At 49.2% G+C, this 12,742-nt stretch overlaps 5 protein-coding genes across 5 annotated transcripts; all 5 read left to right on the forward strand.

The window, feature by feature from the left end:
• The first annotated feature begins 92 nt into the window (after positions 1-92).
• Positions 93-1,400, forward strand: DEU56DRAFT_816337 (uncharacterized protein). Its single transcript, XM_041353840.1, has 2 exons — positions 93-325; positions 378-1,400. Exons 1-2 carry the CDS (start codon positions 165-167, stop codon positions 1,261-1,263), a joined length of 1,047 nt encoding a protein of 348 aa, XP_041206145.1. The 5' UTR covers positions 93-164; the 3' UTR covers positions 1,264-1,400.
• A 29-nt stretch (positions 1,401-1,429) lies between these two features.
• DEU56DRAFT_872414 (RNI-like protein) lies at positions 1,430-3,291 on the forward strand (the record flags this gene model as incomplete). Its single annotated transcript, XM_041355780.1, has 7 exons — positions 1,430-1,780; positions 1,827-2,017; positions 2,065-2,233; positions 2,280-2,801; positions 2,853-3,048; positions 3,099-3,202; positions 3,259-3,291. The coding sequence occupies 7 exons, from the start codon at positions 1,430-1,432 to the stop codon at positions 3,289-3,291; spliced, it is 1,566 nt and encodes a 521-aa protein (XP_041206146.1).
• A 126-nt stretch (positions 3,292-3,417) lies between these two features.
• On the forward strand, positions 3,418-5,414 carry DEU56DRAFT_489535 (uncharacterized protein). The gene is made up of 2 exons (XM_041346467.1): positions 3,418-3,744; positions 3,807-5,414. The coding sequence occupies exons 1-2, from the start codon at positions 3,544-3,546 to the stop codon at positions 5,106-5,108; spliced, it is 1,503 nt and encodes a 500-aa protein (XP_041206147.1). The 5' UTR covers positions 3,418-3,543; the 3' UTR covers positions 5,109-5,414.
• A 694-nt stretch (positions 5,415-6,108) lies between these two features.
• Positions 6,109-8,331, forward strand: DEU56DRAFT_489537 (uncharacterized protein). The gene is made up of 2 exons (XM_041346468.1): positions 6,109-6,141; positions 6,192-8,331. Exon 2 carries the CDS (start codon positions 6,288-6,290, stop codon positions 8,181-8,183), a length of 1,896 nt encoding a protein of 631 aa, XP_041206148.1. The 5' UTR covers positions 6,109-6,141; positions 6,192-6,287; the 3' UTR covers positions 8,184-8,331.
• Positions 8,332-10,083: 1,752 nt separating this feature from the next.
• On the forward strand, positions 10,084-12,483 carry DEU56DRAFT_816362 (amino acid permease). The gene is made up of 11 exons (XM_041353841.1): positions 10,084-10,288; positions 10,338-10,476; positions 10,533-10,644; positions 10,701-10,706; positions 10,763-10,907; positions 10,957-11,176; positions 11,234-11,446; positions 11,505-11,580; positions 11,632-11,960; positions 12,024-12,257; positions 12,318-12,483. The coding sequence occupies exons 1-11, from the start codon at positions 10,140-10,142 to the stop codon at positions 12,321-12,323; spliced, it is 1,629 nt and encodes a 542-aa protein (XP_041206149.1). The 5' UTR covers positions 10,084-10,139; the 3' UTR covers positions 12,324-12,483.
• The last annotated feature ends 259 nt before the right edge of the window (positions 12,484-12,742 follow it).

Consider the following 12,742-nt stretch of genomic DNA (forward strand, 5'->3'; position numbering starts at 1 on the left):
CGTGCTAGCGAGATGTTGGACCAATTCCTCATGAATCACAGTAGTTCTTCCGCCATCCAAACTATATTTTGGACAGCCTTCCCGCTGGAAGATACGGGGCACGCGACTACGAGAGGCGAGCGCAGTATCTTGAATTAATGATTCACACTCATATCTGAGCAGTGATGGATATGTTGACGAAGGAACATACTCCTCCAGAGCTTCTCACACACCCCGTCGTAGAAGCCGTAGTCATTAAGTGTTGGAAGTATGGGATGAGAGCCCAATACGCTCAGGATCGCGGCTTAAGCTTAATGGAACACTTTGATGCTCTTTCGACACCCAGGTGCGTGGCTGCAGATATGAATATCGATGTGCAATCCTCACACCACCGACAGAGTTCTGCATCTCATTGATGTTTTGGGCCGACTGGTCTTTATGGGTTCACTTATCCACTATTTGCTATATCCACCACACTTCCACATAACCCTGGGACAAAACGAGCAAGGCACTCGAGAGATGATTCTCACTTTCATGTCTGCTGCATCCCTCACTCGACGGTGGTCAATCCATACTCCGCCAGCGATGCTTGTATTCCTAGCATTCATTACGACTCTTCCATCTGTCCCTATACCTGGAAACGTCTCATTCTCTGTGCTTAACATTGCTCTCCTACACCAGCTGGTTCTCCTCCACCTCCCTAACTCTCCCAGCTTACCCGTCGCGGTGAAGCCCGAGAATGCCATACCTATCTCTACGTTGCTTTTGCACGGTGCAACCCGCATCATCATACCGGTCACCCTGTTTTTCTTTCCAGTCCTATTGCTCGCGACATTCCTCGTGTCCGCCTCGCTCGTCGACACCCTGTCAGTGTTACCGAATTCTATGGAAGTAGCTCCAATGGATAGCAGATTCTCATTCTTCATCCTCTTCATCGCTGTCATCATCTTATTACTGGGAGCACTCGGCACGACCTCGGCAATGTTCCCGACATTGGCATCATCAACCGCCTCAACAAGTAGATGGGATCGTTTCTCACGAGAAATCGGGTTGCACGCACGCAAGTCATTTGTGAAAGCCCTTGTCCAGTATGAGCCTTATTATTTTCCGGTTCCCTTCAACATGCTCCAACTTCTTGTGCGAGTGCCTGGCATGGTCTTTTCTGGGTTGGGATATCCAGTGGTGGCACCGTTCATGAAGTCAATGGAGAGGGTGCTATGGAGAGTCAGTGTAGGATTTATTGGGGCTGTGTTGTCTGTTTTCTGGTTTTGGAGTCTGGCATGATAAATACTCCTCGATGGGCGTGTCGGGCACCATTAGATCCTGGTATTTGGGTCGTAAAGTACTTAGACTTAGGTGTATACCACTTGTGGGATAATTACTTAAATAGGATGTGACGCAAGTGACGGTTCCGATCCTCCAATTTTAATGACTTGTCGACTCGACTCTCATGTCGAAACGGAAGGCGGAACCCTCCCGACGAGTTGCAAAACGACGGAGGGGAGGAGTCCCTGCCTTTGGTGCAGAAAATGAGGATGACCAGGTCAATCTAGCATCGGGCATCTCCACAGCATCTGCCTTTTCCACTCGCTCTTTGCTGTCTACTGGCTCAATACCTAATCTTTCCGCATTATGTGCACGCTCCTTTGTCGCAAACCTGCAGGCACTACACGAAACTCGTGATGATTGGGAAAACACGTTCAAGTGGCTGAAACTTATGCCTGACAATTTGGTGCCCAAACTGTTCGCCATGCTGAGATCCTCCTGTCCACAAATACTTACCAATACAATGATAATTGACGTATGTATATTCCTTGCTTCCTGATATGTTGCTCATCTTCTGTTAGTACTTTTTACGAGGCCCGTCGATCGTATTGACCAGCGACATCCCAGTAATAAATAGAATCACCTTTTTGGAAGTTGCTTATGCTGGCAATTCACTGCATGAGCTGCACCTTACGGGATTCGCTAAATTCGCCGACTCTGTCTTCGCAGCTATCCTGCCTTCCGTGCCGTCCCTCAAAGTCTTGGTTCTTCGGTGAGTGTAATTTACGATTGCGGTCAGGAGGGCCTCATTCTCTGCAGTGGTTGCGCTAAAGTGGGGTCCGCCACTGCGGAAGCCGCCGCACGGTCTTGCCATTTGCTTTCAACCGTCAACTTTAATTACACTACCGTCCCGCCCGTGGCACTCGTCCCACTCCTTAAAGCTTGTTCTGACCTTAAGGTGCTGAAGCTCGCCGGGATACCGAACTGGGTGGGTAGCTTGAACTTTTGTAAACAGTTGATTTATTGCAGCTTAGACCGACGCAACCTTTGCCAAATTATCTTCTGCGGTATTCCAAGATGATAGTTTCATGCTGAGGAATATGAGTACATTGAAACTACGTCAATTGGGCCTTTCAGAAAGCTCAATTTATTCCTTCTTGGCCCGCTGTCCGAACCTCACTCGGCTGGACCTCTCCTTCACGCACGTCCACCGACCACTACCGGTTGTGTTAGCAGAGGCGAGAATTGAGAAGCTGTCCTTGACATCCACTGCGATTTGCAGCACCGATGTTGTGGCGCTCATCTCTAGTCTTCCTCATCTGAAATCTCTCGCTCTTGGGGCCCTTGGCGGTGGGCAAGGGTCTTCGGTAGCTATTGGGAATACCTCTGCGATGACGATGACGGACCAAACGCTGGATTCATTGACAGACGTGTTGAAGGATTTTGGGCAACTCGAAAAGATTAGTTTGGTCGGAAATACAAAACTAGGGGTCGCTTCTCGTGGTGGTGGAGCCGCCCTCGAATACTTCATTCGATGCGTCGGAAGGAAATGCAAGGTTGGTTCTACAGTTTTTTTTGAGCTATACCACGTCTGAGTTCTGTATTAGTACCTCAACTTGTCAGGTGTGCATCACCTACAGTCCCGTCATCTCGCTGGCCTCTTTCCGCAAGACGATGAAAATCAACCACCCAGACTCGAACAACTCATTCTCAACAACACTGGTGTGGACGATGAAGCCGCACCTTATTTGGCATGTTGTTCAAATCTTGTGGCGCTTGAACTAGCGGGCACAAAAATAAGCAGTAGGTGGACGTGTTATCTTACAGTTTAACTTGGGCTTCACGTGCTGCAGGTGCTGGTCTCTTTTCTGTTGTCGACAACTGCCCTAAACTACAAACGTTGAACCTTACAAGCTGTAGGGGGGTAAGTGTGACTATTAGACGTCGTTTTTTCGAGGTGCGTGTAGCTGGAAAAGACTTGCATGATTGTCAGTATTAATATCAAACTCACAGGCGTGGGAGGACAACTCAGCGGAGACTCGTTGAGTTTGCACATGGAATTGCTTCCGCCGCGATCGCCTCAATTACATTGTAAAATTGTGATTGTTACATAATTTCTATAAATAGTATAGATTGACATTTGTCCTTTTGTCTCCTGTGTACGCGTTATTTGGTTAGCTATACCTTGTATTTCTTTTATACGCCCCAGCCTGATGAGCTACTAGCGCCCTCATTCATTTGATTTTCTTCCGTCTAATCACGAACATTCGTTACCCCTCGTCATTCATTCATTCAATCATGTTTCACTATTCTGGACGTCTTGCTGGACTCGACGATATGATCTTGAAGATCAGCGCTCCTTCTAAAATTGCTTCTGCAGTATCAACATGTGCCCTCGACGGTGAGCCGTACCTTAAGGTCAAGAAGGTCAAAAAGCGCAAGGCCCAGCGGGCATATCGTCCACCTCTTACGGACAAGACAGTACTGGTGAATAATGCTGTATGTAATTAAAAAACCTGCCCGCGGGCTGGCCTTTGAATATTACTGAATAGTTAATCCAGCTGCCTCACGCTCTCTCAACTACACAGTGCAAATCATTGGAAAAGCCTGCCGCTGTTGAGAAGACCCGCGGGCAGCAGCAGAACCTTGTTCCTCCTGACCAACCCGTTACTCGCGTAAACCGCTCACAGCGCAATATTGAGTCATTTCGCCCCCTTCCTCCTCTGCCATCTGCATCCACACTGCAACTACCTTCCTTCCTCAATTTCTCAACCACCCATTCGTTAACGTCCCCGCCTGCAAATCAGTGTCGTAAAAAGTCTTCCCACTCTCTCCCAGCCACTATCTTGTTCCGCCATTCATCTAGCCACGTTGCATCCACTCGACGAGTGGTTGTTCGTAAAACTAAGAACACCAAAGTTTACGAAGGACCGCATTGGGTCCCCGCCTTCCACCATCCGAATAGTCCTTATGTTCCATGGCCATCTGATATACGGCATCGCATTCTTCGCCCATTGACGCCAGAACCACCCATGTCACCCCTTTGCTCGCGTAGTGGAGCTGTCGCACCAGAGCCATGGGGCTCGCATTCTACCACAGAAACTCACACGAATGTGGAAAAACGTTCCAGTTCGTGGAAGAGCTTCAAGAAATCGGTTAAGAGTGGCCTAAAGAATGTCAAGAGTGTTGTCACGCGCATTGGCAAGGTCCCGAAACTCTCCCGTGGACGTGCAGACGTAAAAACGATGAATCGTGGTGATGAACCGGACCCATCTGGGGGTGACTATATGGCGTTCGCGGAGAACCCATCACCTGTGTCCCCGGGCTCTCGGACCGAGGATGTCTCTGGTTCACGAACATCGTTGGACAGTCTTGTATCATCAGATTCTGTTACCCTAGCTGCATGGTTAGCTGAACGGCACACCACCTCTGAAACTTCTTCACGCGAGTTTCCTGGGATGTCATTGGAAGAATACGAGATGATGGGTAGTTGGTTGGACTTAGGTGTCGGAGATGGGGAAATGGTTTGTGGTGTTCTGGGTTGTGATGCCCACACTCCAGGTGGATCACCCGACGCGCTTTGCCACGGACTGCGTGATTACCGTGCAGCAGTGCCTTTCGACGCCACGGTTAACGAAGTTGTCAAAGCACCTGTGCCGAAGAAGACGTCATCGCCTGTATCCGCACCGGACCTCAGCTCGTGGCCACATTATTTTTACTCTCTTCCGCGGCTGCCATCACAAGCATCTGTGATGCCCCCAAGGGACTTGAAGCACTCGGTCGACCCGGGCGTTGAGCGCCTCTTGATGTCCAAAAAATCCCGTGAACTAAGTATGCCTGGCGGATGGGCATTCGCGTTATGACTCCAGATTCCATTGGATGATGTGTTACAGAACCTAGCATTATGATGTAAGTCCACCCACAAGTGTACTGGATGGTACGCAATCTTATTCTACGGATTTGTACCTCAGATAGTTTATGATATTATTGTACAGACATGTCTTCTCTATTTTGTACCTATAGTCACTGTAGTTTTGTATATAATTTTCATTTCGTCCGCTTCCGTACGACGAAGAACAAAGGCAGTCACTACGGTGGACATCGCTTTGTCCGAAAAAGGAAAGTGTTGAGGATGGTCCAAACCACAACAATGCCGTCGAAGCGGTGTGGACACGCTTGACGCTGTGGCCACTCACGCTTTGGCAGCCGTATTATAAGGCAGAACATATTTGGACAATGCAAACCACATATCACTTCCTCCAGCATCACCACTCCGCTTCCCTCCTTACCCTCATCGCACTTGCTTCAGCATGACCTTAGGACGACAGCAAACGTCCCAACCGGAGGCAGACACAACCTCATCACACTCTCGGACACCATCTCCGAGTCCAAGCTGCTATAGCGAGAAGTCAGCAAATGGACTCCCTACATACGCCGCACCATCCATCTTTCCACGCGACTACAACGTGCCATCATGCATAGACCACACCTCACAGTTCTTCGAGATTCTCACTGCGCCCTATCATCCTCCAACTTTCCTGAATCCTACTCGACGTACAACGCCACGGCAAAAAGATGTAGAGAGGTGTGCAGCAATGGTGGACTGGGGCGATATGGAGGAGGACACTGCGGAAGGATCATCTACTTTGCAACCCGAGTCTTCAGCGCGTGGAAAATCGGCTGAGGATATGCCAATCTATGTGCCACACGGTCCATGTGCGTGGGCAGCTGGCGAAGATATCCAACAAACAGAGACGTTGTTATCCCTACGGCGTGCGTTTGTCGTGGATTCATCTCTGTTCCTGTTACTCACGATGGTTTAGAGGGCTCGATGTGCTCAGCCTACGTACAAACCGGAGTTATCGCCGGACGAAAGATCACTTTTATCAGCCGACGGTAAGGAAATGTCTTAAGCGATGATTATCATTTACTCAATATTCACATAGATGGAATCTGGAAAAGCAAGCGGATTGGATCGGATTTCATTCTGAGGTGTGTGTGTATCATGCATGTCATTCGTATACTGAGCGTCTATCTTTCAGATGACACTCTACAGCTCAGAAGAATACCTGAAGCCCCTACAAGGCGTTATTGTTCCTCGCATCATTGGTGTCCACATCTTGCCAGGGGCGATCAGCATTGCCATGGAATTACCCCATCAAAGTTTTTGGATGGAGGCCTCTCCGAGCATGCCCGACGTCCTCAAGGAGCGTGCTATGGAAGCACTTGAAATGCTGCATTCGCGAGGTATCCTCCATGGGGATATTGAACTTCGCCACGTTCTCGTTGGTGCGGATGGTGCCGTAACACTCATCGATTTCCAGCTGAGTCGAAGTACCAATCCTGACGATTCCGTGGGCTTAGAGAAGGCGGAGGATGAAGAGTTCCATTTCGAGAAACGGTTGCTTGCATTCAAGCTTGACCTCCATGGTGCGCGTGCGCGTGAATGCGAGAAGACGGAAGCTTTCGTACAGCGTACCAAGCGAAACAAACGGAGAGATGAGTTGTGGAAGCGTCGAACCCAGGGGGCTCGCACGGGGTATATTCCGCCTTATGAAGAGGAGCCTGAGGAGGAAAAGATAGAACCGCCTGTTCACCCTGATGACTTGCAGGATACCTGGATTAGGGGTTCAGATGCCGTTCCAGCACGCATTGTTGTTCCTGGACAGAGCACAGACGAGGTGAAGGCTGCTATTCGGACATTCCTCGAAACTCTGGCAGAACCATGTCCTGACCGGGCCTCTTCACGACTACCTTCGATTGGAGGCAGGGCAGAAGCATCTGAGGCGGGCCCGTCGACATCATCGACTGCAGTCCAGGAATCGTCACCCTCATCTCCTAGGCGCAAGCGTTCTAGAGAACCTTCCCCCTCCCCCTCCCCCCACGCCTCTCTCGCTTCACTCGACTCACGACCCTCAAAACGCGTTCGTCATGAATCAGAACCCTCATCGTCTACCAGTGTCTCCCGCAATAATCATTCAATGCCAGCAATGCCCTGGGTCAATCCTCGTGACCACGTGCACATGTGGTATTCAGATCTCCCGGATGATGATGAAGTTCCTCCCGCTCCCGTCCGTGTCCGACCTCTCTCCCAGACCGCCGAGCGTATTCGGCAACAAAACATTGAGCTTTGTCGTGAGGCCGGACTTCCCCATGCTGAACTGGTCGAGAAGGGCGAGGTCTCACCAATAAACACGATTCGTCATCGTCTGCTAGTCAAGAAACGTAGAGGCATAGCACGAGGGAACCTAATCCGAGAGCGGGATCGGGACGGATACTCGCCATACGTCCACCATATAGAAAAGTCACATCAACGTGAGCGCTATCTCAGCCTGAAGCACGTGAAGAACGCGTACATCGCAAGCTGTGCAGATGTTCCCAACCTGTCAGGTATCCCAATGAAGGCAGGAGATCGCACGCTTTCTACGTTGCTCCACATGAACGAGCGCAAAGATATACCAGAAGGGCCCAGGATCTTGCAGCTGGCAGAACACGAGCTCGTGCAGAATGCCCGCAAACAGGCTGTCATAGTCGCACCCCGCCGAGGGGTCCTAAAGAGACGAAGAGACGATGATCCAGTTCAGAACTTGCTGCCTCCGACAAATTCCCCTAATCCTGCAGTGCCTGTCGCTGATACTAGCAGCACTATTCCTCCACCTCGCAAGAAGGCCCGTGTCGCTGATACTGGCAGCACTATTCCTCTACCTCGCAAGAAGACCCGCATCAGTGGTCGATTCAGTAAACTACCCCTGTTCCGCCCATCAGACCCTGGGTCATCGGGGGCCAGCTACCAAGCAGAAAATGTCAACCCTCTGCCTGACGGTCATCTGGCTGGGCATTGCTCGCCTTCATATCCTGCGCCGGGCATCGAATTCACTCCACCATCATGGCGCGGTCTGTCCCTTTGGATGGGATCATTAATGGGCTGGTCGCATTGAATTATCTCGGAACATTTCGTGGCGTTTGCCTTACTCATACCCGGTTTTTCGGTTTTCGACTTTCTGTGTAATCTGATATGATTCAATTGAGAAATACTTTGCCCCGAGAAGCTTGTCGAGACCGATTTTCGGAAGCTGTCAACTCTGCATGATTGGTCCTTCAAAATTTGCTCGTGTGACGTGAAAACTTCTCAAGTCATTGGTGGCATACCTTGGCATACCTTGGCATGCGCGGTGGAAAAAAAATCAGCCAACAGCCTGGGCTCAGGCTAGTGCCATGATACATGGATGATTTCCCGGGATTTCCCATTGAATTCCGAGAGCTCCGATAGTTGCCCAATGGACGAGTCTCCTTGTCCTACTTACATGCATGGCACAGCTGTGTATTATAATAACTCGCGATCACCGCTAGCTCCAGCGCGGCCCTGTTGCCCGTGATTAAAATGGCTTACATACATGTTTATGACAGAGCTCTTCATGATTTACAGGATTACAGGACTCTGAAGCGCGTGAGACCGAAGGCAACGGTATTGTACATACGGATCTCTGGAAGTGCTGCCCAGGCGGTGAGCCATTTACAGGCACACGAGAAGTAGCAGACGCCAGGTCCATTGCGAATGTCAGGCGGCGAATTTGCACGACCGAGTGTGCTGTAGTAGGCTGTTACTTAGCGCAGTCCAACGTAAAGTCTGCACTGTCCGATTTTATCAGAATTTCTGATTGACACCACTGCGCTTGCCACTGCAGGTTTCTTCCGTAGGCACCGCAGGCAATCATTACCAAATGTGGGCATTTCCGCGATCGCAGCACCACCGGATCACAATTATGTAAGCAAGTCTCCACATGCCTCCACCCGCCTCCACACCGTGACCTATCACCTGATCCATCGATCTCAGTCGTATGAGGGCCCATGAATTTGAAGGGACATCTAGCTAGGGACCGTTTTAGCCTTGGCAAGTTGCAGAATTCAGCCACTATCAGTAAAATAAGATATGACAATCGATCAATAGACCGGTCCAATTTTTTTTTGATTATCGACGGTCCCCATGGTAGGCAATCGAATTCTGGCCCATCTGCTAGGGCACTGTTCCAGGGAAATGTTGATTCAAGATGGAGATAATGTAGAAGGAATTTCTGGCTTCAAGGATTTCATCGTAGTAGGAGAGACTATGGAGATACATACTTGATGCATATGCATTGATGCTTCTATGGACTGCTAGGAGCCGCAAACCGTCCTTGACCTCGCGGATACATAGCAACCACATTAACCGACACCAATGCGAAGGTCGCGACTCACTATATGCAGATACTATCCACAACTATACTGAACCGGCAGAAATCGTGCCAACTGGTTGCCTCTGGTTGCACCATCCAAACTTCGATCACGAAGGTCAAAACGACGGTGATGATGATCTGACTCCTGATTCATAGTAAGTTTTGATGTATCACCAGAGCCTGACGACTCATATTTTACTTCAGAAACAATTGCACAGTGCTCAATCTCAATCATGACATACTTTGTCGCACACTCATCGCGATCAGCGATCAGTGAGAGGCGCTTAATAGAGTACTCCTCCTTGGTGTTTCAAATCTGACTGTTTATCAACGACCGGGAAAAATAGGAAGACCGTGTTCGGTACCTTGGCTGTGTGGAGTATTGGAGTTGTGCATATGCATGCTACCCCTTCCAGCAACACGCTGAATAATTTTTCGAGAGGTAGGAGCGATGAAACCGCTGACAGTTGTTACCGCGGTGGGGTACCTGACCTTCTTAATTCCATTCGGTTAATCGGTTATGTCACTTATCAGACGTGGCAAAATGTTTTATTAGATACAGCAAGAATGATCACCGCCACGCCCCCCAGACGCTCGTATATCTATGAGCCGGAGTAGGTGGGTCAAGCTTATCTCTTCCCTTTTACCTTCTTTCCTTCTCGCTCGCGAGTGCTCACCACAATGGGCGCCGAAAAGACAGATGCTACTGCTTATCACACAAGCAAAGGCGAATTCTCTGACGGCTCAGATCATGATACAGAGTCTATTCAGGGGCCAGCCCACCACACCCTGCAGCGTAAACTCAAGAATCGTCACATCGCCATGATCAGGTATGTTGATTTTTCTGATTTCTTATGGCAAATCCTCACCCCCTTCAAGTATTGGCGGTGTCATCGGTACTGGTCTTTTTGTTGGAACAGCGAACTCTCTGTCGTGGGGAGGTCCCGTCGGTCTATTGCTTGGCTACCTCGTCATGGGCTCCATTGTCTATTCTGTTATGATCACTTTGGGAGAAATGGTGTGCTTGCTACACGTCCCAGACATAGATCATATCCCTCATCTTCATTTCCGTAGGTTGCTTTCCTGCCCATACCTGGTGGTCACATCAAGCTGGCCGAGCGCTTCATTGACCCTGCGTTCTCGTTTGCCATGGGTTGGAATTACTGGTATAACTGGACCATTGTCTGTACGTCCCCGTCTTCCTCGTTCAATTTTTACATTTACTGACCTCTTACTGTTTAGCACCTGGTACTTGAGTTTCATGCATTTCTTACCGCGCCTGCTGACATTTGCCGTCCTGCCAGCTGAGCTTTCCGCTGCTGCATTATTGATGAACTTTTGGAATAATACTGTCAATGATTCAGTATGGGTCGTCATGTGTCTTGTCGTCGTTCTCACCATTAATATGCTCGGTGCTGGTGCTTACGGCGAGGCGGAATTCATATTTGCGTGCGTACACAGCACGGTATCCCGATCCCGTATTCTCACATTATTATAGGTCCATCAAGGTCATCACAATCACCGGTCTTATTATTCTTGGTATAGTCATCGATTTGGGAGGTGGCCCAGACCATGACCGCATTGGATTCCGCTACTGGAAGAATCCTGGACCATTCGTTCAGTATAACGGCATCTCAGGTGCTAAAGGCCGATTCCTTGGCTGGTGGGCCGTTATGACGCAGGCGGCGTTCTCATTCATTGGAACCGAAATTGTTGCTGTACGTTATATTCTAGGCTTGATCTCGATGAATGAATTGCTCACGAACGTCACTTAGATTGCTGCTGGAGAAGCAAAGAATCCTCGTAAAACCTTGCCCAAGGCCATCCGTCGAGTATACATCCGTATCTTGCTTTTCTACATCGGTGGAACATTCATCATCGGTCTTCTTGTACCATCCAACAACCCATTACTCAAATTGAACAGTGGAACTGCCCAGTCCCCTTTCGTCATTGCTATCGAAGCAGCAGGAATTAAATCTCTACCTTCAGTGAGCCGCACGTGAATTTCATTTTTTACCAGAAATTTCTGATCGCTATTCAAAACAGATTATCAATGCCTGTTTGTTGACCTCGGCATGGTCCGCCTCATCTAGTGACTTGTATACTTCGTCTCGTGCAATTTGTACGTACAAGTTTATAGGAGCCAACTTGTCAAAACTGACACACTTTACAGACGGTCTTGCAGCGTCAGGAAATGCGCCCAAGATTTTCCTCAAAACCACCCGCAACGGGTTGCCTTACGTTGCTGTTCTCTTCTGCGCCTCTTTCTCGCTCCTCGCCTTCATGGCTGTGTCCCAGGGTGCGGGCCGGGTGTTTGACTGGTTTTCCAACATGACAGCCGTCGCTGGTCTTATGACGTGGTTCGGTATTTCGGTGACGTACCTCCGCTTCTACAAGGGCATGAAAGCCCAAGGCATCGACCGCAAGACACTCCCCTACCACACAAACCTCCAACCATACGCAGCGTGGTGGGGAGTAGTCTCAACGCTCACCATCTGTTTCGTATGTCAAATTTCAACGCACACGCTAAATAATGTTTAGACTGACTATTGCGTCATTCTCTAGTTCAGCGGATGGAGCGTCTTCCTCAAAGGAAACTGGAGCACTGCAACTTTCGTCACCAACTACATCCTTCTCATTGTCTGGCCGATCATGTACGTCGGTGCTCGCATCTACTACCGCACCAAGCCCGTGGCTCCAGAGGACATGGACTTCAAGAGCGATCTAGCTCAAATCGAGGCTGATACATATGACGAACCTCCACCAAAGAACAAGCTTGAGGCATTCTGGCGCTGGCTGGTGAGCATGGCTGCTCTACTTTGCAATTTTTGACAATCACTGACGTCGCCTCGCTTATAGATGTAATTATACCTCGAGCCCCTTGGATTATTGTCAATTATATCACATGTTTGTAGTAACCCTTCGATTTGTCCAACATACCTGGCTGTTTGTTGCATGTCACTGTCAACTCTACCTATATAATAATATCTAGTCAAATTGAATATCGACTTGCAATTAACCATCATGCGACCTCGTCCTTTGTAAACACAGAATGCACACAACCTTAGTAGGCTAGCCTGTACTGATCAATCCTGCGGAGAAACGAGTGTTTTATTTTCATAGTAACTATTGGTTACCTCGCTCGGTCTCGGTCAGCTGCTACAGCCTGTCTCGATCAACGATCCAATTTACCACATTCCGGTTTAGTCGAGTACAGTTATTTCAAAATACTACGAAGTTGAAATTGAGGCCAGGAGTCACGAGTCACACCTGTTTGTCACGGC

This window comes from Suillus clintonianus (assembly GCF_016758775.1).
Source record: "Suillus clintonianus strain FC179 chromosome Unknown DEU56scaffold_61, whole genome shotgun sequence".
Taxonomy (NCBI): Eukaryota; Fungi; Basidiomycota; class Agaricomycetes; order Boletales; family Suillaceae; genus Suillus; species Suillus clintonianus.

Bases quoted from the DNA above. Each gene is read 5' to 3' on its own strand.
- DEU56DRAFT_489537 (XM_041346468.1), top strand. From the start codon at position 6,288: ATGACACTCTACAGCTCAGAAGAATACCTGAAGCCCCTACAAGGCGTT.
- DEU56DRAFT_816362 (XM_041353841.1), top strand. From the start codon at position 10,140: ATGGGCGCCGAAAAGACAGATGCTACTGCTTATCACACAAGCAAAGGC. The intron at 11,447-11,504 runs GTGAGCCGCACG...TATTCAAAACAG, and splicing joins GAATTAAATCTCTACCTTCA to ATTATCAATGCCTGTTTGTT. The intron at 11,581-11,631 runs GTACGTACAAGT...CACACTTTACAG, and splicing joins TACTTCGTCTCGTGCAATTT to ACGGTCTTGCAGCGTCAGGA.
- DEU56DRAFT_489535 (XM_041346467.1), top strand. From the start codon at position 3,544: ATGTTTCACTATTCTGGACGTCTTGCTGGACTCGACGATATGATCTTG. The intron at 3,745-3,806 runs GTATGTAATTAA...TAGTTAATCCAG, and splicing joins CAGTACTGGTGAATAATGCT to CTGCCTCACGCTCTCTCAAC.
- DEU56DRAFT_816337 (XM_041353840.1), top strand. From the start codon at position 165: ATGGATATGTTGACGAAGGAACATACTCCTCCAGAGCTTCTCACACAC. The intron at 326-377 runs GTGCGTGGCTGC...CACCACCGACAG, and splicing joins GATGCTCTTTCGACACCCAG to AGTTCTGCATCTCATTGATG.